The sequence below is a fragment of the Oncorhynchus clarkii genome, chromosome 18 (assembly GCF_045791955.1).
Source record: "Oncorhynchus clarkii lewisi isolate Uvic-CL-2024 chromosome 18, UVic_Ocla_1.0, whole genome shotgun sequence".
NCBI classification, from domain to species: Eukaryota; Metazoa; Chordata; class Actinopteri; order Salmoniformes; family Salmonidae; genus Oncorhynchus; species Oncorhynchus clarkii.
The window spans coordinates 50,822,851-50,846,630 of record NC_092164.1 but is presented as its reverse complement, the minus strand read 5'-3'; the positions used below and the strand labels follow the sequence as shown (position 1 = coordinate 50,846,630).

The 23,780-nt window shown below is 42.8% G+C and overlaps 1 protein-coding gene and 1 long non-coding RNA gene across 3 annotated transcripts; one reads left to right on the top strand and one right to left on the bottom strand.

Annotated features, from left to right (window-relative positions):
• Nucleotides 1–1,070: 1,070 nt before the first annotated feature.
• On the top strand, nucleotides 1,071–23,657 carry LOC139373634 (probable methyltransferase-like protein 24). Of its 2 annotated transcripts, none has more exons than XM_071114362.1 (5): nucleotides 1,071–1,596; nucleotides 18,234–18,332; nucleotides 19,051–19,181; nucleotides 19,660–19,912; nucleotides 22,266–23,657. In XM_071114362.1, exons 1-5 carry the CDS (start codon nucleotides 1,324–1,326, stop codon nucleotides 22,575–22,577), a joined length of 1,068 nt encoding a protein of 355 aa, XP_070970463.1. In that variant the 5' UTR covers nucleotides 1,071–1,323; the 3' UTR covers nucleotides 22,578–23,657. The 2 variants fall into 2 exon arrangements, with proteins under 2 accessions (XP_070970463.1, XP_070970464.1); XM_071114363.1 differs by having other exon boundaries at nucleotides 1,103–1,596; nucleotides 19,720–19,912.
• Nucleotides 6,445–10,236, bottom strand: LOC139373635 (uncharacterized). The gene is made up of 6 exons (XR_011627594.1): nucleotides 10,170–10,236; nucleotides 10,015–10,072; nucleotides 9,734–9,870; nucleotides 8,912–9,454; nucleotides 8,344–8,770; nucleotides 6,445–8,260 (listed from the first exon to the last, which is right to left on the bottom strand). It is a non-coding gene; the product is annotated as an uncharacterized lncRNA (long non-coding RNA).
• Nucleotides 23,658–23,780: the final 123 nt, after the last annotated feature.

Genomic DNA, 23,780 nt, shown 5'->3' with positions numbered 1-23,780 from the left:
GGCGGCGAGAGAGGGAGGGAGAGTGAAAGGGAGTTAAGAGAGTGGCACAGAGAGAGGAAGGGACAAGGGGAAATAGAAAGATGACAGGAAAACAGAAACTTGTTGGGATTGAGACTGGGGTGAAAGATGAGAAAGACTGGCTACATTGTTCATGAGTCCATAATCGGTCTAAAATTAATCCCGAGAGGGCCTTTAAACCCTGAGGGGCAGTCGCGCTTCCCCACCCACTGGATAGTCTGCCAATGTGTGTGTGTGTTGGTGTGGTGTGTGTGTATTGTGTGTTTGTGTGCGTGTTTGTGATGGGCTTTACTGTATTTGTATATTTGACCGTGTTTACATATGAAGCAGTTTGTCAACAGGCTGACTGGACAGAGTGTTTGATGTTCCTCATCTGGTGATTGGACGGAAGTGAAGGGGGGGGGGGGGGGGTAGTCTATGGGACAACTAGGAGAGGGAGAGAGAGGGTGGGTGAGAAAGGAAGGAGGCAAGATAGAGGGAAAGAGAGTGGATGGGAGAGGGCAGGAAGGGGGGGGGGGGGTGTCACTGTTCAGTGTTAGGAAAGATTCCACAGTAAAGTAATTACACTGAGCCCCTGATTTTTCACTTTAAAATGTATATTCCAAACAAAATCCATTTCAAAGTAGATCAGAACATATGACTCTATGCACAATGGCTACTTTGAACTATTTATACAGTAATAAATAAAAAAAGTATGCAAAAGTTGTGTAGATGCAACGTGTGTATCTTCCTGTAAATTTGTTTTTGTAAAATCCTCAGTGGAAATTGTTTAAAGTAGTCTTTATGCATAGAGTTGTATGGTTTTTTAAACTTTGAAATCAATGGGTTTTGTTTGGTATACATTTTTAAGTGAGGCTCAGTGTAATTCCGTTACCATGGCCCTGCTACTTTTCTATTTCGTAATTCCCATGAGACTTCACTTAGCTTGTTGATGAGAACGCCAATGGGCTAATAAAGGTCATATTTGGAGCTTGGTCTGTTTTTCTGTGAGAAACAGACTTCTAAAAATACCGTAATAGGCTAGATATCGACCAATCGGCCACTGACCCTGGAGCTCTGCGTCACCACTCTGCCCTCCGGCTGGTCACAGAGCAGGAGAAAGGGTCTGGAGCCTCCAGTTGAAAGTGAGCAGAACAAAGGAAAGCGGAGTTCTTGAAAGGCTAGCGACTGCTTCACGCTACTGTTTTTAACTCCCCACAGTTCCGCAGCAGCCATTCGGTCAGTTTACTCCCACGAGGCACCAGACCGGTCCAGTTGGGAAGGAGAACAAAGGCACGAGATGCTCACCGGTTTCCCGGAGGAGGCATGTCAGCCGGTAGCGGTGTGCAGCGCGTGCTGCTGTTAATTATCCCGATGTTTCTACTCGCGCTACAGCTCCTGGTCGGGCTCCGGTTGCCGCGGGCAGACCACGCAGGTAGCCCCGGGTCCTTTAATAAGGACGGGGTCGCCTTCACGGTGATCAGCATAGAACCGGAGAGAAGGAGCGCGCGCCAAACGGGATCTTTGGAATTTTTACGGGATGAGTCGGGAGCGAGCCGCGTGTACGAAGATGAAAACGAGATGCCCATTGGCGACCGGGTGAGAGCAAACTACGAGCACGCAAACACACACAGTTGAGACGAGGACAAGATAGGGCAGACTGACCCCCGATCAGTGACAGTGGCAGCTGTCCTGCAGCTGTAGTGATCAGCTGCGTGTGTGTCAGTGGTCAGGGAGGAGCAGGTTTTTGTTGGTATGTCAATAATACATCCCCATCTCTCCACTCACCCCCTCTTCTCTTTTCCTGTCAATCCCCCATCATCATCTCCCCTCTCATTTATGATTTTTCGCTTTGGTTCTCTAATTCTCTCCCCTCCTAAGGCTAGCTCCTAGTCAGTCTGGTGAGTCATCATCGACTCCTCTCCCTCCTCCTTCCTGGGTTGCCATGGTGACCACAGTGGTCTCTAGGGGTGAGGTGGGCTGTGTGTATATGTGTGTGTGTGTGTGTTAGTATGCCTCAGGCATGCATGTCACTAGCAGGGCTGGAGTCAGCCCTTGACCTGTCTGTACATCTCCCGAACCTGAGGGGCCAACGCTTGCTCGCACACACACATTCCTCTACATGACTTATTCTATGCTCTTTGATCTCCACTCCCACTGACACCTAAGTGGCCCCTCAACCTATGGAGTATGTGTGTGTTTCATTTACATTTTATTCATTTACAAATATTGAGCTGACATGTACAGACTAGCTGTGTTTGAATGTTCATACTGACCGTACTATTTGTGACATAAATTGATTATGTGGCATGCTTAGTGGTCAGTATGGATAGTTAGTATGCCAAAAGTTCCCGGACGTTGTACTACATTCACCAAAATACGAAGTATACAAGCAGTGGACAATATTTCTGTGCTTTTTGGGTCCATAATGAAATTCTTCAGAAAATGGGCTTGGCTTCACAACATTTTTAGATTTAAAAAATGGCGGTAAAATATGCAGCAGGAGTCCGATGAAAGTGGATACAAATTCATTGCTTTAACTAATTATGACAAAGTGTTGAGCAATGTAATAAAGTAATGCGTTTTCAAATAAGTTAGGTTACACGTTATGTTGGCTGACAATTTGTTAGCTACGGTAGCCTTACCGTAGCATAGCATATCATTTCAGCCATTGCTTGTATGCAGCGATTTTATCATGTAAATCTTGGTGGGGCAAAGTCCCCCCAATTTTTTTAGATGCATGCCAGGAAAGCCATTACACAACACAATACATTTATTGCACTATGACGGTGACAAGCAGTGCCCACAAACTGTTAGGGCATACATAAAGCTGTCCCAACAGCAGAGCCTACATAAAGCTGTCCCAACAGCAGAGCTTTCTTTTCAGCACTATGGAGTGAATCCTTACCACTGCTACACCTGGCTATCAGCAGAGCCTTGTCTAGCATTTAACCAGTTCATTCAGCCTAATTTACTGCCTTTTAAAAAACATAGCTGATATGGCTGACTTACTTAGGCAATCCGTCATTTCGATTAAGACGTTAATGAGAGAGCTAGGACAGACGTAGTCAATATAACTATTTTTTCCAGACTTTTAAAATGTACAGCGACAGAATTCATAACATGGGCCATTCTTACAGTATTATCCCTGTACACCAAGTCAGAACCGAAGGATAAATAAAGGGGGCATATAAGCAGACAATGAAAGCTCTTACAATATTTTAATTACATTTCTCTAAAACAGGCTATGAGCTACATGTGCACCACCAAGTCAGAACAGTAGGCTAAGTTATGAAGGGCAAAGGGACCAAATTATTAGGGTGAGGCACATGGGCTACTAACAGCTTACTACACAACACATTTAGTATTACTTTCTTAGCTAAAGTACACATATCTCCCTGGCATATTGCATCACTTATGCAGCAGCAAACAAAACATTTTTGGACTCATGTTGTTGTCTTGTGCTCACTTGAACAGGAAGGTGGGGCGGCGGTCCTTCTTTTGTGCAACTTTTGTCATTAAACTTTGTCATCAAAGTCTGTCATTCTCTGGATTTATGGTGCTTTCAAGACAACTGGGAACTTGGAAAAAAACAAGGTCGAATCATGACGTTAGTGATCTTCAGGTCAGAGCTCTAGAAAGAGGCCAGAGTTCCCGACTTGGAATTCTGAGTTGGATGACCATTCAAAACGTATTTTACCAGTCGGAGCTGAGATTTTTTCAGAGTTCCCAGTTGTTTTGAACTCACTAAAGTCTGAGATTTCCGAGTTTCCAGCTGTTTTGAACGCAGCAGGAGTCATGCTGGATTGACAGCATGGCCAGTGTGTTCAACCTTTTCTGGCCCATGGTGTTGCATGTGAATGTTTATCCTTTTAAGCTTGGAAAAGACACCCTAAAACCCAGACTTGAACCACACCCACCCACTACACTGAATATCAGGCTAGTGATTGCTTTGTAATGCTTGCAGTTAGCCACCGATTCCTTCCAAACCACTCATTGTTGAATTTGCGATTTACATCTTGTTGTGTAATGTTTATGTTCAATGGCCGATGAGCACCTATATATTTTATCTAGAATTTCTCTTCATATGACAAGGATTGAAAAGGATTTGCCAGTAGATTGTCGACTTGATTCATGATGACTGCTTGTCTAGCTTGCTAGCTAAGATTTTGAAAGTATGATGTTGACATGATCAGTCCAATCAAAGCTATGGTAGATATAACGTGATTTGACATTTTATCTGTGCCCAATGACCTTGAGCCTTCTTGGATGGGCACTTCTAACGCAACTATGGCAGCACCCAAGGAGCTTGAATTTGAGCTCTCCCTGTGGATATTGAGGTGACGTAGGGTCCACATGAGTAACAGAACACTGAGCCAATCATGGTGCAACTAGAGAACATTACCAACCCCTGCACTCCGAATTTCTGCTGGCTGCCCCACCACCACAGAAAGCACTGACCTAGGCTGAAACACCTGCATTTTGGAGCTGCCTTAATAAAGCCACATTGCTTTGAGTAACTCAAAAATAAAACCATTTTTACATTGTCTGCAAACTCATATGTGGCATGTATTAATGTCAAAATAACATGCAAAACAGGCAAAAAATAAATAGTTTTCTTTTTTTAGCGAAACAGGTAGAGCTCAAAACAAGAGGGTGCTCTGCACCACCTGCCCCGAATGATGGGTCACCACTGCTTGCTTGTATGTACCGGTATGTCAGTGGAGGTCTGTGCTGTTTTAAGGAGGGATGTTTTTGTTTTTTTATGAGCATGGCCTTATTTCTATTACAGCATATTGGATGACTGTAATTCATATTCCATTCACCCAGCTCAATGTAAGATCAATAGGTTTAGACTACTACATGATACTCAAATGTTCCCTAACATGAGGTTGCTACAAACTAGCCTATGAATGAAAGATTACAATGTAGGTGCACACAGGCCGAGTGAAAATGTTGTGACAGACAGTGACACAGCCTTGCCTGCATCTAGCTGATCTAGGGTGTAATCATTAGTACACCAGTTGCAAACAAGAGTTTGTATTGGACAAATTCGGGTATGTTTGTCCCCATTTTGTTTAGTTTGCTTCAGTTTAAGAAATGTTTAACAGAATGAATAAACCCCTGGATACACATTAACACAATTGACATTTATAGCATCCACGTTGAATTTCTTCTCACATCTATGCACTCCTCTTCTCACCTTTTCCCTTTGTTTGTGGACTTCTACACAGTACATTTGAAAGTGTTAAATCAACACTATCAGCGAGTACATATGGTCCCACTCTACACAGAGTAAAAAGTACATTGATCCAAGTGTTACATTTCTAGTGTTGATTTAACACTGAGGAGTGCAAAAAGTTAACACTACACTGGCCGGTGTTGATCAAATGTAACACTAAGAGGTAATCAACACTGAGTGTTAGTGACACTCACTAGTGTTGATCTAGGGTGACTCCTCGAGTAAAAATGTGTTTACTCTATTCAGTGTTAATGTATTTACTCTTCCCCCATGTAAATGGAAATTATATTTTGGAAAAGCACTTGGAATTTCACAATAAACTCAAGCAAAGCTGTTTCAACATTCAAATATATTTATTATGACCAAACCACAAGTCCCAGCCCTGGCTTAAACTGTTATCAAGTGACAGTAAAATGTAGTCAAAAGAATCCCTTGCTCCATATGACATGAGCAAATCAATAGGTTTGTTGGAAAATGCTGACATTTACATTAAAAACATGTTTCTCACAACCTAACCATAAGTCTCAGCCTTGGCTTAAACTGTTATCAAGTGACAGTAGGGGACAATGTAGTCAAATAAATCACTTGCTCCATATGACATGAGCAAATGAAAAGGTTTGTGGTACATGTTATTTACATGAAATACTTTGCATGGTGGACTTTGCTTCAAAACTTTGAATGCATGCAAATGATCATCAAAACATATGACCAAATCAAGACGATATTCTGTACCATGGGGCTTTACCCATTTAACTGACAAAATGTGTGTGTGCACTGACACATTCAACTTGGCAGCAATCTCATGGCTTTCTTTCAGGTGATTGAGCCTTGACATATTTCCTGGACCTATAGCTAGTCCATCCTGGCTGAAGGTTTCTCAGTTATATGCCATGTCATTTGTGTTTCTTGATTAAGGTCATAGTGACATTCTTAAAACTCTTCAGTTGCTTTTTAAAGAAATAATGCTTTGCCTCATAGCGCATACACCACGAATGAAGAATGGGCCCGATGTTCCTTATACTATATATTATTATATCATGAAGTGGTGTTTCGGTAACAGATTTCTATCAGGAAACAGAGACTTGAACAGCCTATGATGTTCTGCAATTAAGTGCTCCAGATAGATAGTCATGCCGTCTGTTAGTATAAGAGAAAACACAATATTTACAATTTGTAGTAGTAACAGAAGCAGCTGCCAGTATTTATCATATTTCTGTACCAGATCACCAAATATCAATGGCAAATTACTGAGAAGACACCAAGATTGAATAGCATTTAGACCCAAATCATTGCTCCCATCATCCAATTTGAGTGCAGGTGGACGATAGCCATAGTTAAATGAATGAACTCTACCATACACATCTTTAGCAGTCACAAAGTTGGCTTGTATATACTGTAACACAAGTTTTACCTCAAATTGTGCAACTCCTAAAATGTCATGCATTATATCAACAGAAAAGCTGTCTGTAGTATTAAAGTACTGGAGAGAGATCAATAAGTAAGCATGCTTCACACCGTGTTGGGTTTGACTGAATAGTTTGACAATGGTTTTGACAATGGCATGTGTTTTGTTCGTAAAGTCCCTCTTGGGTCATCCTCAGAGAACACAGTTTGAAAATCCACTTTCTCAGTCAGGCAAAAACAGCAACAATTAACGAGCACTAAATGATTCCACAAAACCGGAACTTCAATACCCTCAGTCTCAAGCACTTTCAAATGGCTAACTATTTGCTCAAGAATGGAATCAAATCCCTACGTTTTAAGGTCCTGGGTATGGAAGAGTGCACATACGTGAATATTTACCAAAATTTAATTAAACCTTGGGGTAAAATTTCTCAAAGTAAAGTATGTACCTCCCAACTTGTGAATTCACTTTTTTGATCCCAATGGATTAGCAGTGTCAGTCATCATAAATGCATTAAATTAAACTCTTTACTCTTTAGAAAAGAGAGGATGTCTCTTCATATATAGTCCAGCTTTCAAATCAAAGTAAACTCAATTTTAAAATTGTGCCCCGAGTTAAACATGCCACTTGTATTTGGGTTCTTCAAAATTAACTGCAATGTCTGGAGAATTGGAATGTAAGAAAATTGATCAGTTATGACCATTTGATCATAAGTTCCAGTAGTGTTGTTTCTTCTATTGTCAAATCTAACACCAAGGACTCTCAACTGGTTGACTTGTTCCCCATTTTTGTATAAAATAAGCACTTCGTTTTGATACTGAATTCAACAACGTGAAAGGATTTTCAATATCCTGAAAATAATGCTGTATTTTTCGGACAATTTGTGTGTCTTTTGAAGATATACATGTAAGAGCGGTCGCATTAGCTTGACCCTGTAGCTCTTGAACTGCTTCTTCCATGGAAGATACAAAACTATTTACAGTCTGACCTATACCTGCAGCTGTGCAATAGCAGACACACACATATCAAGTGTGTTCTTGTTAGAAATTGGTACATGGTTACAACTAGAATTTGAAGGAAAATCAGCATTACTAGGCTAATTATCAACAGCTGTATTAGCATTCAAGTTAGCGTTTAACAAAATTTGACAGTCTCTGGATTGTGCCCTGTTCAAATGCTTCCTAAAGTCTGAAAATACACGACAACCAAATACACGACAACAATCTGCTTGACCACATTTTAGTCTAAGAGTTCTACCAGGGCACATTCCATGCATCAACTTGAGATGCCTTACGAGCAAGTTGGTACAAACAAAACATAGCTCTGAGCTCAGCAACCCTTGGAGTCTCCTTAACCTTCCCAATGTCTATGATGTACACAGTTGTCTGTATGAAGGTGTACATGTTGCGCAGCATTGTATTGTAAGCAGTACCAAAAACAAAGTGAGTCTTGAAAAGCTCATCGAAGCACCAAGAGAGCTCGTTGACTTGCAAGGCGCTCTTGTCCAGGATGATGACGTAAGCATGGATGCTGCTCTTCCTGGTCCCGACTGCAAGACGACATGGTTGGCGGCTCTGGTCAATCGCATCAAGGTGCTCCTGGATACTGGTTCCTGCCTGAAGACGACAAAAACGAACACCATCATTAGTTCATCATAACGGCTGCAGCACTGTCCAATAATAAGAATGCCAATACAAACCTTTTGGAATATCACAAGATGCTGTTCAGCTTGAGATGCAGACATCTTGCCTGGTCTTTTGCAGCCTTGTGGTGAAGGAGGAATCAAATGGAGCAGGAGAAGGATGGAGGAAAGGTCACCTTCCCATCCTAATCAAAGATATCCTAAAATGGTAAATTCCATCATCAGTGACATTAACATTTCAGAGTTATTTGAAATATAAATGATAAATTATGATCATCTAACCGTAAGCATTCATGTCAGTTCCTTCATCAACTGCAGATTCTGCCATCTGGATCAGCTCCTGAAGTTCAGCTGCCTGAGTGGCCTTGCTTAGGGCCTTGCTTAGCATGATGATCTTTTGCTTGAATGTAGTTGGCCACCTCTCCAAAACCATGGCTGATGTTCCCTCTCCAAACAGCAGCACAAAATCCTGTTCAATCTGAAACTAGACAAAAACATTCCACTTTAACCTGCAAATCAAGTTTGAGTAAATCACCAGCCTACACATTAATTGAACTACTATTACTGGCCAACCTGAATTGGCATCTAGAGATTAAACAGAATTTATACAACTTAAAACTCTTACCAAGTCTTACCAAGCCCTTCACATCCAGAAAGCGTGGAAATTCGGTTAGGATGGTGGAGCATTTACTCGGGTTGTGGGTCATGTTCCTGTACTCAAAGGTCAATCTCATCTTCTGTTTCTTCATCAGAAGAATGCTTCATAAGAGAAATGGCCTCTCGGCACTGGTCTTCACTCAGGGTAGCCAAAGTGGATGGACTGGACTCCCTCTCAGCAGTTGGCCCTCCAGAGTATAGTTGAGTGGGCCGTTTCTCTGATGAAGCCAAATTCCTCTGAATGGTTTTGATTCTATACGAGAGGTACCCTTCTCCACTATTAGGGTCGTAATAATGTTCCTTATGAAAATGAACATGGTTACTAATCTTGAAAGAAAAAACAAATAACCAAGTCCCATTTGCTCAGATACCATACCAGACGAATTAAACGCAGATGCCTTTTATCAGTCGTAATGTATACTTGCATATCCATTTTCAGTGCAGGGATCCTTCAGGTATGGGAACGATGCCTTGTGCAAACGTTTCTCTCACACTGCGCGGTGGTGATGTCCTGACAAGAATATAATGTTATGTTTAGGCGGCAATCAGAATCTCCACAAGCAGCATTGGTCCCCAGTCAGATAAATATCAGGAGTGATTTTTGAATCGGTATCATGCCCATTGAATTTGATACAAGAGCAGTCTTCTACCAATAGCAGTGGATGGTCAGCAGTAGCCTAACCAATAATGTGACTGAGACACTAATACAGTAGTCATTTTTAACATTCAGCAGATACGGGAGCAAGTAACACTGAACCATTTTCATTATGAATCCTTCCTTTACACTTACCCATGAGTCTCTGTCATTGCCGAAACCAGAATGTTGATCATCTTTCGTCTGGTGCAGTCAGTCAGGCTTTTAGTTTTGGAGTATTCCTTGATGACAACCTCTCCACCTGGCTTTTTCTTCAGTATGCTCTCTATTAGCTGTAAAAAATCAAATTAAAAAATAAACGGCAGTGTGAAATCCATTTTATGCCAAGTTAATTGAAGAATGAATTACAAAAGTACATTTTCTTGCTTCGTCATCAGTTCTTTGACACTTCACTCAAAATGATTGTATCAACCGACTCATGGTCTGAACCACCCATCACAGAACTGGCAGAGACAGGACTCATCAGGGAAGATTCTGAAATACACAAAGACAACAATACAGGCATGTCAAATGTATGGTTATATTGAAAGTGATGCCACAGGTAACCAAAGACTTGAAAACCAGCACATACCTTTAGCATCATTGTTCAGTGTGAGCTTGAAAACACCCAGATCTGTCAGTTTCACCGCCTTCTCAAACACATCCCCATCAACTTCAGTTCCAGACCCATCATACAGCTTTGTCTCTGATAAACTAGTAAGTGGGATCTCAAATTTCAGGAAAACTGTGACAAACATTAAGACAACAACCTACAATTAGAATTGCAATTGTAATGGTATGAGTAATCAGACTGACTGGTATGAAAACAATACATTTATTTCCAATCAAAAAGGTTTTCAAGTGTCAGGTTAATGATCTTGACATATTTTTGTTCACCATTGAATTTCACCCTGATCAGCATGACTAGGTCTGAAAGCAGTTAGGAGATAAGGCCAGCATGGATGAAAAGCATTACATTTGTATTTCAATCATGACACATTATACAAGGACGACTACAAACATTTTCACCAATACTCCTTTACTTAGCAATGATCATTTCAAAGTATATTTTGAAAATATTGGATCATGACCACAACTTACTTGAAGCAGGTCCCAAACTACAGCAAACAGACTATTCAACTCATATTCACTGTCCCAAAATATGGACATGGCCTAATTAGTCCAGTAAAATACACTCATAATTCCAGCTAGTCACTATATTATGTTGTCATGTTCTAGGAGCAGTCTTACAAGACTGCTAAAATGAACTGGTTGCAGAGCGAGTGCGAAACGCAGTTAGCTTGGTGCCGATGCAATGGCCACAATATTTAAAAGCATCACGCACAAATCGAAAATGTAGTTATTATTTGGCTAAATAAACAACTCGCCTTAATCAGATTAGTCCTCAATATACACAGTTGAAGTTGGAAATTTACATACACCTTAGCCAAATACATTTAAACTCAGCTTTTCACAATTCCTGATATTTAATCCTAGTAAACATACCCTGTTTTAGGTCAGTTAGAATCACCACTTTATTTTAATAAATGTGAAATGTCAGAATAATAGTAGAGTGATTTATTTCAGATTTTATTTCTTTCATCACATTCCCAGTGGGTCAGAAGTTTACATACACTCAATTAGTATTTGGTAGCATTGCTTTTAAATTGTTTAACTTGGGTCAAACGTTTTGGGTAGCCTTCCACAAGCTTCCCACAATAAGTTGGGTGAATTGTGGCCCATTCCTCCTGACAGCCGAGTCAGGTTTGTAGGCCTTCTTGCTCACACACTTTTTCAGTTCTGCCCACAAATTTGATATGGGATTGAGGTCAGTGCTCTGTGATGGCCACTCCAATACCTTGACTTTGTTGTTCTTAAGCCATTTTGCCACAACTTTGGAAGTATGCTTGGGGTCATTGTCCATTTGGAAGACCCATTTGCGACCAAGCTTTAACTTCCTGGCTGATGTCTTGAGATGTTGCTTCAATATGTCCAAATCATTTTTCTTCCTCGTGATGCCATCTATTTTGTGAAATGCACCAGTCCCTCCTGCAGCAAGGCACCCCCACAACATGATGCTGCCACCCCAGTTCTTCACGGTTGGGATGGTGTTCTGCGGCTTGCAAGCCTCCCCCTTTTTCCTCTAAACATATCAATGGTCATTATGGCCAAACAGTTCTATTTTTGTTTCATCAGACCAGAAGACATTTCTCCAAAAAGTACAATCTTTGTCCCCATGTGCAGTTGCAAACCGTAGTATGGCTTTTTTATGGCAGTTTTGGAGCAGTGGCTTTTCCTTGCTGAGCGGCCTTTCAGGTTATGTCGATATAGGACTCGTTTTACTGTGGATATAGATACCTTTGTACCTGTTTCCTCCAGCAGCTTCACAAGGTCCTTTGCTGTTGTTCTGGGATTGATTTGCACTTTTCGCACCAAAGTACGTTCATCTCTAGGAGACAGAATGTGTCTTCTTCCTGAGCGGTATGACGGCTGCGTGGTCCCATGGTGTTTATACTTGCATACTATTGTTTGTACAGATGAACGTGGTACCTTCAGATGTTTGGAAATTGCTCCCAAGGATGAACCAGACTTGTGGAGATCTACCATTTTTTATCTGAGGTCTTGGCTGATTTATTTAGATTTTCCCATGATGTCAAGCAAAAAGGCACTTATTTGAAGGTAGGTGTTACGGATACCATTATCCTGTGTGTGTGTGTGTATCCTGTGTGTGTTTCTTTTCTCTCTGTCTCCCCTCACAGGTGAACATCATCACTCCCCAATCAGTCAACAATCAACCCATCAATCAGAAGACACACCTCCTCCTGTTTCCTACCCTATCACAGTTCCTTCCCCATGGTTTAAAAACCCCATCATTTGTTTGCTCTAGAGCTCAATCTCTTTGTAAATCCCATGTTGGTAGATCTCTGTTCTTTGTAGATTTCAGGAGCTCTCAATCTCTTTGTAAATGCCATGTTTGTAGATCTCTGTTCTTCGCTCGCTCTCTGTGTATTAATTAACCTCTCTTTTGTTTGAGCACCTCCAAATCACTTTGTCATCTCCTGTGAGTATTGTTTTGGTTATGGTGTTTGTTTGTTGCTGGTGGGAAAAGGGGGAAACCAAGACAAGTCGCCCATGGGCATACACTACCCGTAGGTGAGCTTTGTTAAATACACTAGTTAGAACTGGGCGGACCACCCACTGTATTTTTGGTTAGTTAGTTAGCTGTTGTTGAAATAGGCTAGTCTAGCTTAGGGGTGTTTTGAATACTTATTGTTTCTTTCCTTGGGTCCAGCTCAGCCCCTTTTCCTGCTCCCCCCCATTACCGTGTGTTTATAAATAAACCCTGAGTTTGACGGTATTATTTAGGTTGTCGTGGTTATTTCGTTCACACTTACTTTGTCACAATTATAATTTACATGAGTTATGTTACGGGTCTCACTACCATCCCCCCTAGACTGTCGGGCCAAAAGGGATTCGTAACATAAGTGGAGCCTCATCCGGGATCTGTCTTTACTGACACCCATGTCGCTCATGTAGATTGTTGATAGTGGTATAGTTCAGTGTTGAATGTTATAGCTGAAGTAGCATTAGTGTTTGCTATTTTTGTTGGCTCTTGTGAAGTAGTGTAAGATGGCTACTTTTGATTTGAAGTCCTTTTTGGATAACCCTTCGTGGGAGGTTTTTGACAAATGTCGTAGAGTTGATTTAATGACCTTGGCTGACCATTATTCAGTATCGATTCCACAGAATGTAGATAAGTCGGAGGTTAAAAAGCTGGTGTTAAATGTATTGTTGGAAGAGCAGGTGCTTGTGTTACCGCTGCCTGAGCATACTACCCCTGTAGGGGATGTTGCTGCTCCTGTAAGCCCATTGGTATCTGAGAATGAGGGTGAGGCTAAAACACCAGCCACATTGTCCCATTTTGAACCACTCTCCCCACTGTCAAACGGTGATGCCAGGAGGGATGTCCGTTTAGCACAGTTCCAACTAGAGGTGGAAGAGAGAGCCCAAATTAGGCGAGAGACTCTCCAGTTGGAGATGTGTAAAATTGAGGCAGAAAAAGAACGAGAACAGCGGCATTTAGATTTGGAGATGGGTAAAATTGAGGCAGAAAAAGAACAGCGGCATTTAGATTTGGAGATGTGTAAAATTGAGGCAGAAAAAGAACGAGAACGAGAACAGAGGCAGATGACGTTTAAAATGCGCCAGATGGAACTGGAGGCAGAGACAGCGAGGCTAGCCTTCGTTCCTACTGTTCCTGTTAGTGAGTCGTCCTCACCAGCTGTGTCCTCAAACACGTTTGACATTAGTAGGCAGATTGCCTTAGTACCTTTGTTCAGAGAGTCGGAGGTTGACTCCTATTTTTGTGTATTTGAGCGTATAGCCGTAGCATTGAAATGGCCTGAAGAGGTATGGTGCCTATTACTTCAGTGTAAATTAACTGGTAAAGCCCAAGAGGTTTTGTCAGCGCTACCTCTAGAGGACAGTTTGAATTATGAAGTAGTCAAAGCTACTGTTCTTCGTGCCTATGAGCTTGTGCCTGAGGCATACCGACAGAGATTTAGGTCTCATAGAAAGTCTTCTAGTAAGACTTATGTGGAATTTGCTAGAGACAAGGGAAATCTGTTTGATAAATGGCATGCTGCTAGTAAGGTAACTGATTTCAACTCTCTCCGGGAGTTAATCTTGTTGGAAGAGTTTAAAAATTGCTTACCCGAACGCATTGTAGTTTACCTAAACGAACAGAAAGTATCCTCCCTGGCAGAAGCGTCTGTGTTGGCAGACGAGTTTGTGTTGACGCACAAGAGTGTGTTTTCGGCTCAAACTGAGAGTAGAGCCACTGAGTTTCCTACCTTTAGCCCTAGTCGACCAGCAGTAGTATATCAAGCACGCCAGAAGAATGAGCGTTCCTGTTTCTATTGTCATAAAGTGGGACATATGATTAATGATTGCTTCCTGCTTAAACGCAAACAAGGGATGCCTCTTCGTGCCAAGCCACCAACAGGTGTTGCTCTAATTCGTACGGTTGTGAGGTCTGCAACAAAACAGGTGCCTCAGGGTAACTGCAGTTTGAAAGACCCAGTCCCCGACCGCAGTTATGAACCATTCATTTTCGAGGGGTTTGTGTCCCTAACGAATGACGGAGCGTCTCAGCGTCCGGTTAAAATCCTTAGAGATACTGGTGCGGCGCAGTCGTTTATATTGTCTGATGTGTTGCCCTTATCTGACGATACATACTGTGGTTCCAGTGTGTTAGTGCAGGGTATTGAAATGGGTTTTGTCCCAGTGCCGTTGCACTTTGTGAAAGTACACTCTGAGTTAATCAGTGGAATGTTCAGAGTGGGGGTACGTCCTATGTTGCCAGTGAAAGGTGTGACCTTTATAATGGGTAACGATATTGCCGGAGGAAAGGTAGTACCCATATTGGAAGTATTGGATAAAAGTGACCACTCTCTCTCGTATGAGTTGGCACAGAGTTATCCACATGTGTTCAGGCACTACAAGAGGGTGACGTGATAGATTTGTTGAACACTGTTCTGTTCAAAGAGGATGATCAAGAGGATGGATTGTGTGATACCTCTGAGAAGTTGATCACCTCTGACAAACAGCCCAGGAAAGAATCAAAGAACGTTGAACTTATTGCTGATGCAATACAGTTACCAGTCACTCGTGAGCAGCTGATTGCTAACCAAAAGGTTGACAACAAACTTGCTAAATGTTTTTCTAGTGTTGTCTCGTTAGAAGAGGTGAAGAAGAAGAATGTGGCTTACTTCATTGATGGTAATCTCCTCATGCGTAAATGGAAATCCCATGTTGACGCGGGTGGAGATTGGAATGCTGTTTACCAAATAGTGATTCCTACAGCCTTTCGACAAAATGTGTTATCCCTTGCTCATGATCACCAGTGGTCTGGTCATTTAGGAATTACAAAGACGTATGATCGGATCCTTCGACATTTTTTTTGGCCGGGTTTAAAACAAGATGTGGCTCAGTTCTGTCGGACATGCCACACCTGTCAGATAACAGGAAAACCAAATCAGGTTATTCCTCCCGCTCCTCTGTGTCCCATACCTGTCATAGGTGAACCATTTGAGCATGTGGTGGTTGATTGTGTCGGACCGTTACCGAAGACAAAATCGGGTAACCAGTTTTTGTTAACAATAATGTGTATGGCTACAAGATACCCCAAGGCTATTCCTCTGAGAAGGATTACAGCTCCGATAGTGAGTAAAGCCTTAATAAAATTCTTCACGACATTCGGGTTACCTAAGGTGGTACAAAGCGATCAAGGTACCAATTTCCTATCCAAGCTCTTCAAGCAGGTGTTGAAATCCTTATCAATTACGCACCGTGTATCAAGCGCCTATCACCCAGAGTCTCAGGGTGCGCTTGAAAGATGGCATCAGACACTGAAGTCTATGCTACGTAAATATTGTTTGGAATCTGAGAAAGATTGGGATGAGGGAGTTCCTCTAGTTTTGTTTGCTGCTCGTGAAACTGTGCAGGAGTCCCTAGGTTTCAGCCCGGCTGAACTAGTGTTTGGTCACACAGTGAGAGGACCAATGAAAGTCCTTAAAGAACAGTTCTTGTCCCAAGAGTTGTGTACCAGAGATGAGAATGTGTTGGACTACGTTAGTCGCTTTCGTGAGCGCCTACACCAAGCTTGTGCTCTTGCAAAGGAAGCTCTGTCTTCCTCACAGAGGAGCATGAAAAGACACTATGATAAAGAGGCTGTTTCTCGTCCACTACAGCCAGGTGACCAAGTACTGGTGTTATTACCTGTTCCAGGATCTTCACTGTCAGCTCGTTTCTCTGGTCCTTATTTAATTGAAAAGAAAATAAGTGAAACTGACTGTTCTTCAAACTCCTGATAGACAACGCCAATCTCGTGTGTGTCACATTAACATGTTGAAAGCTTACCACACCCGACCCATCACACAGTTAGAGAGTTCAAAAACTGAGGAAGGTACTGCAGTCTCCTCTGCTACTACTGCGATGATAGTGGACTGTCATATTGATGATGTAGATGGATTGGAGTTGCGCAATACTCAACAGCAGTGTGTTAGATTGCCCAACTCAGAAATGCTGCTGTCTATCCAGTCAGGTCTGGTTCATTTAACGGATGAACAGGCCAATGATATTGTGAGGCTACTACACAGTTTTCCATGTCTCTTTAATGACGTTCCTACTCGCACAAATGTGTTGGAACATGACATTAATGTTGGAAATGCTACACCTATCAAGCAACACCCATATCGTATCAATGCTTCCAAGAGGAAGATAATGAGGGATGAGGTGAAATATTTGTTGGAGAATGACCTGGCTACGCCAAGTTCCAGCCCTTGGAGTTCTCCTTGCATTTTGGTTCCTAAACCTGATGGTACGTCCAGGTTATGTACGGATTATCGAAAGGTCAATTCTGTCACAACGCCAGATTCGTTCCCGTTACCCAGACTGGACGACTGTATCGACACTATTGGTGCTGCTAAGTATGTAACTAAGTTGGACCTCTTAAAAGGTTACTGGCAGGTTCCGTTAACTTCACGTGCTTCTGAGATTTCTGCCTTTGTGACCCCAGACAACTTCCTTCAGTACTCAGTCATGGCATTTGGTATGCGAAATGCACCAGCCACTTTCCAACGACTGGTTAACTCCTGGCACCGTCCCTACGGTGAAGCATGGTGGTGGCAGCATCATGCTGTAGGGATGTTTTTCAGTGGCAGGAACTGGGAGACTAGTCAGGATCAAGGGAAAGATGAATGAAGCAAAGTACAGAGAGATCCTTAATGAAAACCTGCTTCAGAGCACTCAGGACCTCAGACTGGAAGGTGAACCTTCGTCCCAACAGGACAACAACAGCCAAGACAACGCAGGAGTGGCTTCGGGACAAGTCTCTGAATGTCCTTGAGTGGCCCAGCCAGAGCCCGGACTTGAACCCGATCTCACATCTCTGGAGAGACCTGAAAATAGCTGTGCAGCGATGCTTCCCATCCAACCTGACAGAGCTTGAGAGCATCTGCAGAGAAGAATGGGAGTTAGAGGTGTGCCAAGCTTGTAGCGTCATACCCAAGAAAACTCGTAGCTGTAATCGCTACCAAAGGTGCTTCAAAATACTGAGTAAAGGGTCTGAATACTTATGTAAATGTGATCCGTTTTTTTGATACATTTGCTAAAATTTCTAAAACCTAGTTTTTGCTTTGTCATTATGGGGTATTGTGTGTAGATTGATGAAAGAAAAACTATTAAATACATTTTAGAATAAGGCTGTAACGTAACAAAATGTGGAAAAGTCAAGGGGTCTGAATACTTTCCGAATGCACTGTAAGCGGTATAGTCATTGTGCGTTCTCAATGGACATTTTTTCTGAAGTCGTAAGATGTCTAGCTAGTAATTTGTTAGGTATGCTAACAAGCTAGCAAGAAGTTGCATAGCAACAGCATCAACTTCCGGTAGACCGGCGAAGCGCTAGTACACTCAACTGAAAGTATACTCTTCGTTTACAGTATACTAAAATGAACTAATAGCATGTAGTATATACTCATTAAGTATGTAGTACACAGTATGTTAGTATGGGTATTCGAACACAGCTTATGTGTGTTTGTGATTGCGAGTGGCGTGCATGTGTTACCCTGCTGACTCGTGTGTCTACCCACAGGAGAGAGGTAGAGGGTTTGAGCTGCAGCAGTGGGCATCAGGTGAGCCCTCCTTCACTGCAGAGCTGGAACGTGTCATCGCCTACATTACCACACCACAGGTACATAACCATGCCCACTTTACACCTTGGCCCACACATCATAAATAATTCAGATAGAAATGCACTGTATAGAACAGACCTGGGCCCGTAGTCATGAAGCGTCTTAGAGTAGGAATGCTGATCTTTTTCATTATATAATATTTTTCATTATAAAACTGATCCTAGATCAGACCTGGGTTTCAAATACTTGCAACATTTTATCGTGTGCCTGTTTGAGCTCGCCTGGCTTAATAAACCAATAAACTCCTAAAACTTTGAACCCTGCCTGTCTGGCACTCCAGACAGACTCAAGCAAACACTCAAAGTATTAGAAATTATTGTTCAAGTACTTGAACCCAGGTCTGTCCTAGATCAGAACTCCTACTTTGTGAGGCTTGACACATACAGCCTAGGTTCTGAGATATTTCAAAGACGCTAGGGTCAGAGAGTAATGACAGTGTGGTATTTGAGACCAGACACTTAACATGTCACTGTAAACCATCGTATATGTTTGACCTAAAAACCTCTGACCCAGGGTTTCCCAACATGTGAGAGGTCAGTGGAAAAAAGCCCTCTAAAAAGCAGATTAGGGGCAAAAGGCCGCATTTTTCCCAACATCCCCTCTCTTGCTCAGACAGGAAATCTGTGTCACATGACTTTCTCTGGGCCTAATGATAACTCAGCACTTCCATTCCTTCTCCAGCCAGGCCCCTCATTACTCTGTCCTGTTCCCCTGCAGGTTAACTGTTCCCGGGTGCTTCTACCAGGTGAGTCCCAGGCTTCACAGGCCTCTGGAGCTCTCTGGCTGCTGTGTGTGGAAGGCTGGAGCCTGCCAAGCCATGGTCCTCCGTGTGTAGCATACTCTTTCAGGTGTGTATATGCGTCTCTCTATACGTGCCACTGGAACTTCAATACAATGTAGCCTATTCTATAGCAATGTGAACCAAACAGTTTGTTACCATCATTCTACAATATCATCATGGGCTCCCGAGAGGCGCAGCGGTCTAAGGCACTGCATCTGTGTGAGAGGTGTCACTGTAGTCCCTGGTTCGAATCCAGACTGCATCACATCCGGCTGTAATTGGAAGTCCCATAGGGCGGCGCACAATTGGCCCAGCGTCGTCCAGGTTTGACCGGAATAGGCCGTCATTGTAAATAAAAATTTGTTCTTAACTGACTTGCCTAGTTAAATAAAGGTAAAAATAATTACATAATTGACATGCTCCCTCCCCCAAACTTGTACAAGTAGTTAATAATGTAAAACAGTTTTAAACAAATCCTAATCTCTTCCTCATTCACATATCTCTCTCTTATCTACAACTCTCTCTCCGTCTGTCTCTGTGTGTAGTATGGATGAGGGTGATACAGGGTTTCTGGAGGCTCTCTCAAAGGCCTGTGATGTCCACAGATTTGACCCCAGTGGTCAGCATGGTGACAGAGCCAGCAGTGGTTACCGTGACGATGGTTCTGGTGGGTTTCGACAGTACCGGGCATGGCTGGACTGGCGAGCAGCGAGAGGACGCAAGCAGAAGAAGAAGGGGGTTCTGTGTAGCGGGTCCCGGACACTCAAGGACATCATGGAGACTCTGGGACATCACACGGTAAAAGCCGATTTATGGTCAATCCGTGTTCTGCAGTGGCCATATGGCATTTACGGCAATGCGGCCTCTGCAGAAGTCAGAACATTCATACTTCTTGCGCGTTGGGGAGCTGTCATACTCACTCAATAAATGAGTCTGCACCACTTCAAACGCTCCACTCATAGTGATTCAGGTCTAATCTCTATAGCCATCTAGCTACACTGAACAAAAATATAAACACAACATGTAAAGGGTTGGTCCCATGTTTCATGAGCTGAAACAAAAGATCCCAGAAATGTGATACTCACAAAAAGCTTATGTTTACATCCCTGTTAGTGAGCATTTCTCCTTTGCCAAGATAATCCATCCACCTGAGAGGTGTGGCATATCAAGAAGCTGATTAAACAGCATGATAATTACACAGGTGCACCTTGTTCTGGGGACAATAAAAGGCCACTCTAAAATGTGTAGTATTGTCAAACAACACAATGCCACAGATGTTTCAAGTTGAGGGAGCGTGCAATTGGCAAACTGACTGCAGGAATGTCCACCAGAGCTGTTGCAGTCCAACTGGCCTCACAACCGCAGAACACGTGTAAGGTGTTGTGGGGCGGTAATCAGCGGTTTGCTGATGTCAACATTGTGAACAAAGTGCCCCATGGTGGCGGTGGGGTTATGGTATGGGCAGGCATAAGCTACGGACAATGAACACAATTGTATTTTATCTATGGCAATTTGAATGCACAGAGATACCGTGACGAAATCCTGAGGCCCATTGTCGTGCCATTCATCCGCCGCCATCACATCATGTTTCAGCATGATAATGCACGGCCCCATTTCGCAACGATCTGTACACAATTCCTGGAAGCTGAAAAGGTCTGTTCTTCCATAGCCTGCACACTCACCAGACATGTCACACATTGAGCATGTTTGGGATGCTCTGGATCAACATGTACGACAGCGTGTTCCAGTTCCTGCCAATATCCAGCAACTTCGCACAGCCATTGAACAACATTCCACCAGTGTTAACCCAGCTTAGTGTATAAGAGCTGTGTGCTGATCAACTCTATGTGAAGGAGATGTGTAGCGCTGCATGAGGCAAATGGTGGTCACACCAGATATTGACAGATTGTCTAATCCACGCCCCTACCTAGAGTAGTTGATTGTGCGCTAATCCAGAACCCACCATCTGCATTCCATTGACGTCTTTACCACATCTAACCCCATTACCTTCCCATTCAAATACATTTTCGTGGACTTGTCCTGATAGCATTTCGTCAAAGTTCTGCATGTTTGTTGTGAAGGAAGTTGTCAAGGAAGTGAGCTTGTTTATACAGGATGTACAGCCCCTACCTACCATCAACCAATCATGTCAATGTGGAGCTATACGGCACTCTGCGAAGCCCTACGCATTGTTAAAACATTTTGGAGGTGCACGGCATCACCGTACGGAACTGGATTTGGCCTCCAGAGGCTACGCAATTGCGTTACACCCTCCGGACCACATTGCCAGATCAAGCATAAATCTTTGTTTTTTTTACTAACAGACACACACCAACACAGTAACACATACATTAACTCACACTACAGTACACAACAGATATACACATGTAACATTCACAGTACTCACAGACACGGTTGCCTGCACTTCCATTTCCATGGCAACAGGGATGAGCTGACCCTGGCTACCATAGCAACAGTGAATCACACCACTGCTGCAGTTACACACTACAACCACTGGAGGGGAGTGAAATTCACTTTCTTCTCCCAAATGGATCCCACTAGCCCATCGTTTCCCAACTCGGTCCTCGGGACCCCAAAAGGTGCATGTTTTGGATTTTTCCCTAACACTACACAGCTGATTCAAATGATCAAAGCTTAATGATTAGTTGATTATTTGAATCAGCTGTGTAGTGCTAAGGCAAAAACCAAAACGTGCACCGCTTGGGGTCCCGAGGACCGAGTTTGGGAAACCCTGCACTAGCCCCTGTGTACATCTCCGACCATTGATTAGGTATAAGCAATATAGTAGAATGTTCCTTTTATTCTCCATATTGCTTATCTAACCTCTCACATCTCCACAAGTGCATAGGAGGTAGGAAATAAAGAGAGGGCAGATTTGGGGTGTCATCCCCACTAAGAATGGGATTCATACACCGACCTTCCAAACCCATTGCTGTGCTCTGTTTGCCTGCTCTGGAGCATGGTGGTAATTAGAATAAAGAGCCATATATACTGTATAAATACACACACACTGATGAAACATAGCCCTAAGCTGTCTTTTCATTGTTTTACTGCTTTTTAATGATGTCAAAAGTGTGTTGTGACCAATGATGTGTATATATACACACACATGGTTGTCTGTTTTTGCCAGGTGGACTTCCTGTATGCTGACCTGCTGAGTGCTGAGTGGAGGGTTCTGCAAAACTGGGCAGAGCTCGGAACTCTGGGGCGCATCCGTCACCTGGTTGCCACGGTGCACCTCCAGTGGGCCGGCTTTGAGGTCGGCGGGACAGAGGCTGAGGTGGTCCGCTATTGGTTCAGCGTTCTACAAGGGCTCCAGGACGCTGGGTTTCGATTGGTCCATAGCTCTCCGGGGGCGGGAAAAAGCGTCCTAAGGCACAAAGTGGACAACGCACACAGCTCTTATACACTAAGCTGGGTTAACACTGGGCTTATACACTGAGACAAACACATGCGCACACCTTGTGCACGGCTTACGCACGAACACACACATCAGAATAGTCAGTGGCTATGTTCAAGACCATGATGTGTCATGGGTAAATTGTGACTGACTGATCTACAAGTAATAATGAGTCGTTATTTATGATGCAAGGTGATTTGTAGATCAGTCAGCCGGCAGTCGCCTGCACTGTCGCATGCAATGTCGAACTAGCCCAGTCTCTCACTGTCTGTCAGTCAGTAAAATTCCACTGCAGTGTGTCCCTCTGGTGGTGATAAAAGGGATCTACACCAGTGTTACCCAGTGGAAGGGTCTGGAACTATTAGTTGGTTGCAACCAAAACCACTCCCTATTGGGTCAGGGCTTTATTTTGAAGGTTTAGGCAGGTCCCTCACCTAAAACCTCATTGAAGCCTCCCAGCATGCAAAAAATACAAATAAATAAATAAAAGTCTGGGCAGTGGACTCAACAAAATTCTGGGAACCAGCCAGGCACTGCTAGAGGTTAATTAGGCTGCCTATTCTATTAACCCAGTACAGGCAATACTGGCTGGCATAGCTTGGCATGGAGCACACCCCTGACAACTGTTGAATAGTAATAAAGTAATCTATTCTATCTGGGACTTCACACTGCAGAAATACAGATCAGGGGTCAACGCCAGTCCTTCATTCAAACACTTTAGTCACCTTTGCTTTATTTATCATTAAGGTTTTATGTACTTTTTATACATTTGTATAATCTACTTATGTGAGTTGAGCATGAATATAATATTTATTTGTGTTATAATTACAGTGTTATGTGGGGTTGATTATCTGCCGACATGTGCAATGTAAAGACATTTATTGATTTCAAAGATGTTTTCATATTTTTACAAGTGCAATAAAAACAGTTGACACCCCATTTGTCCTGTCCTATGTAGAGTCCGCTACATTGTACTGGTTTCATAATGAGTGAGTGTTCTATGTGTATAATGTTCTACGTAGAACGTGCAATTCTACTTAGAATTTTCAGCACACTCGGAACATTTCACAGATCGTACACTACACATGCCGTTGACACGGGGATGTTATAAACCGTCATAACTTCGTATTCTGCATTATAACCTTCTTATTCAATATTCACTCATAATTTCTGGAACAGGTTGCAACCCGCTTGGGCAGAATGGAATGTACGTTACGTATCTCCACCCTTCCCTACGCAAACTGG

What these genes read in the sequence shown, in the direction of transcription:
- LOC139373634 (XM_071114362.1), top strand. Translation starts at nt 1,324, where the DNA reads ATGTCAGCCGGTAGCGGTGTGCAGCGCGTGCTGCTGTTAATTATCCCG. An exon ending in CCTACATTACCACACCACAG is followed by an intron (nt 18,333 to 19,050) that starts GTACATAACCAT and finishes GTTCCCCTGCAG; the next exon opens with GTTAACTGTTCCCGGGTGCT. An exon ending in AGACTCTGGGACATCACACG is followed by an intron (nt 19,913 to 22,265) that starts GTAAAAGCCGAT and finishes TGTTTTTGCCAG; the next exon opens with GTGGACTTCCTGTATGCTGA.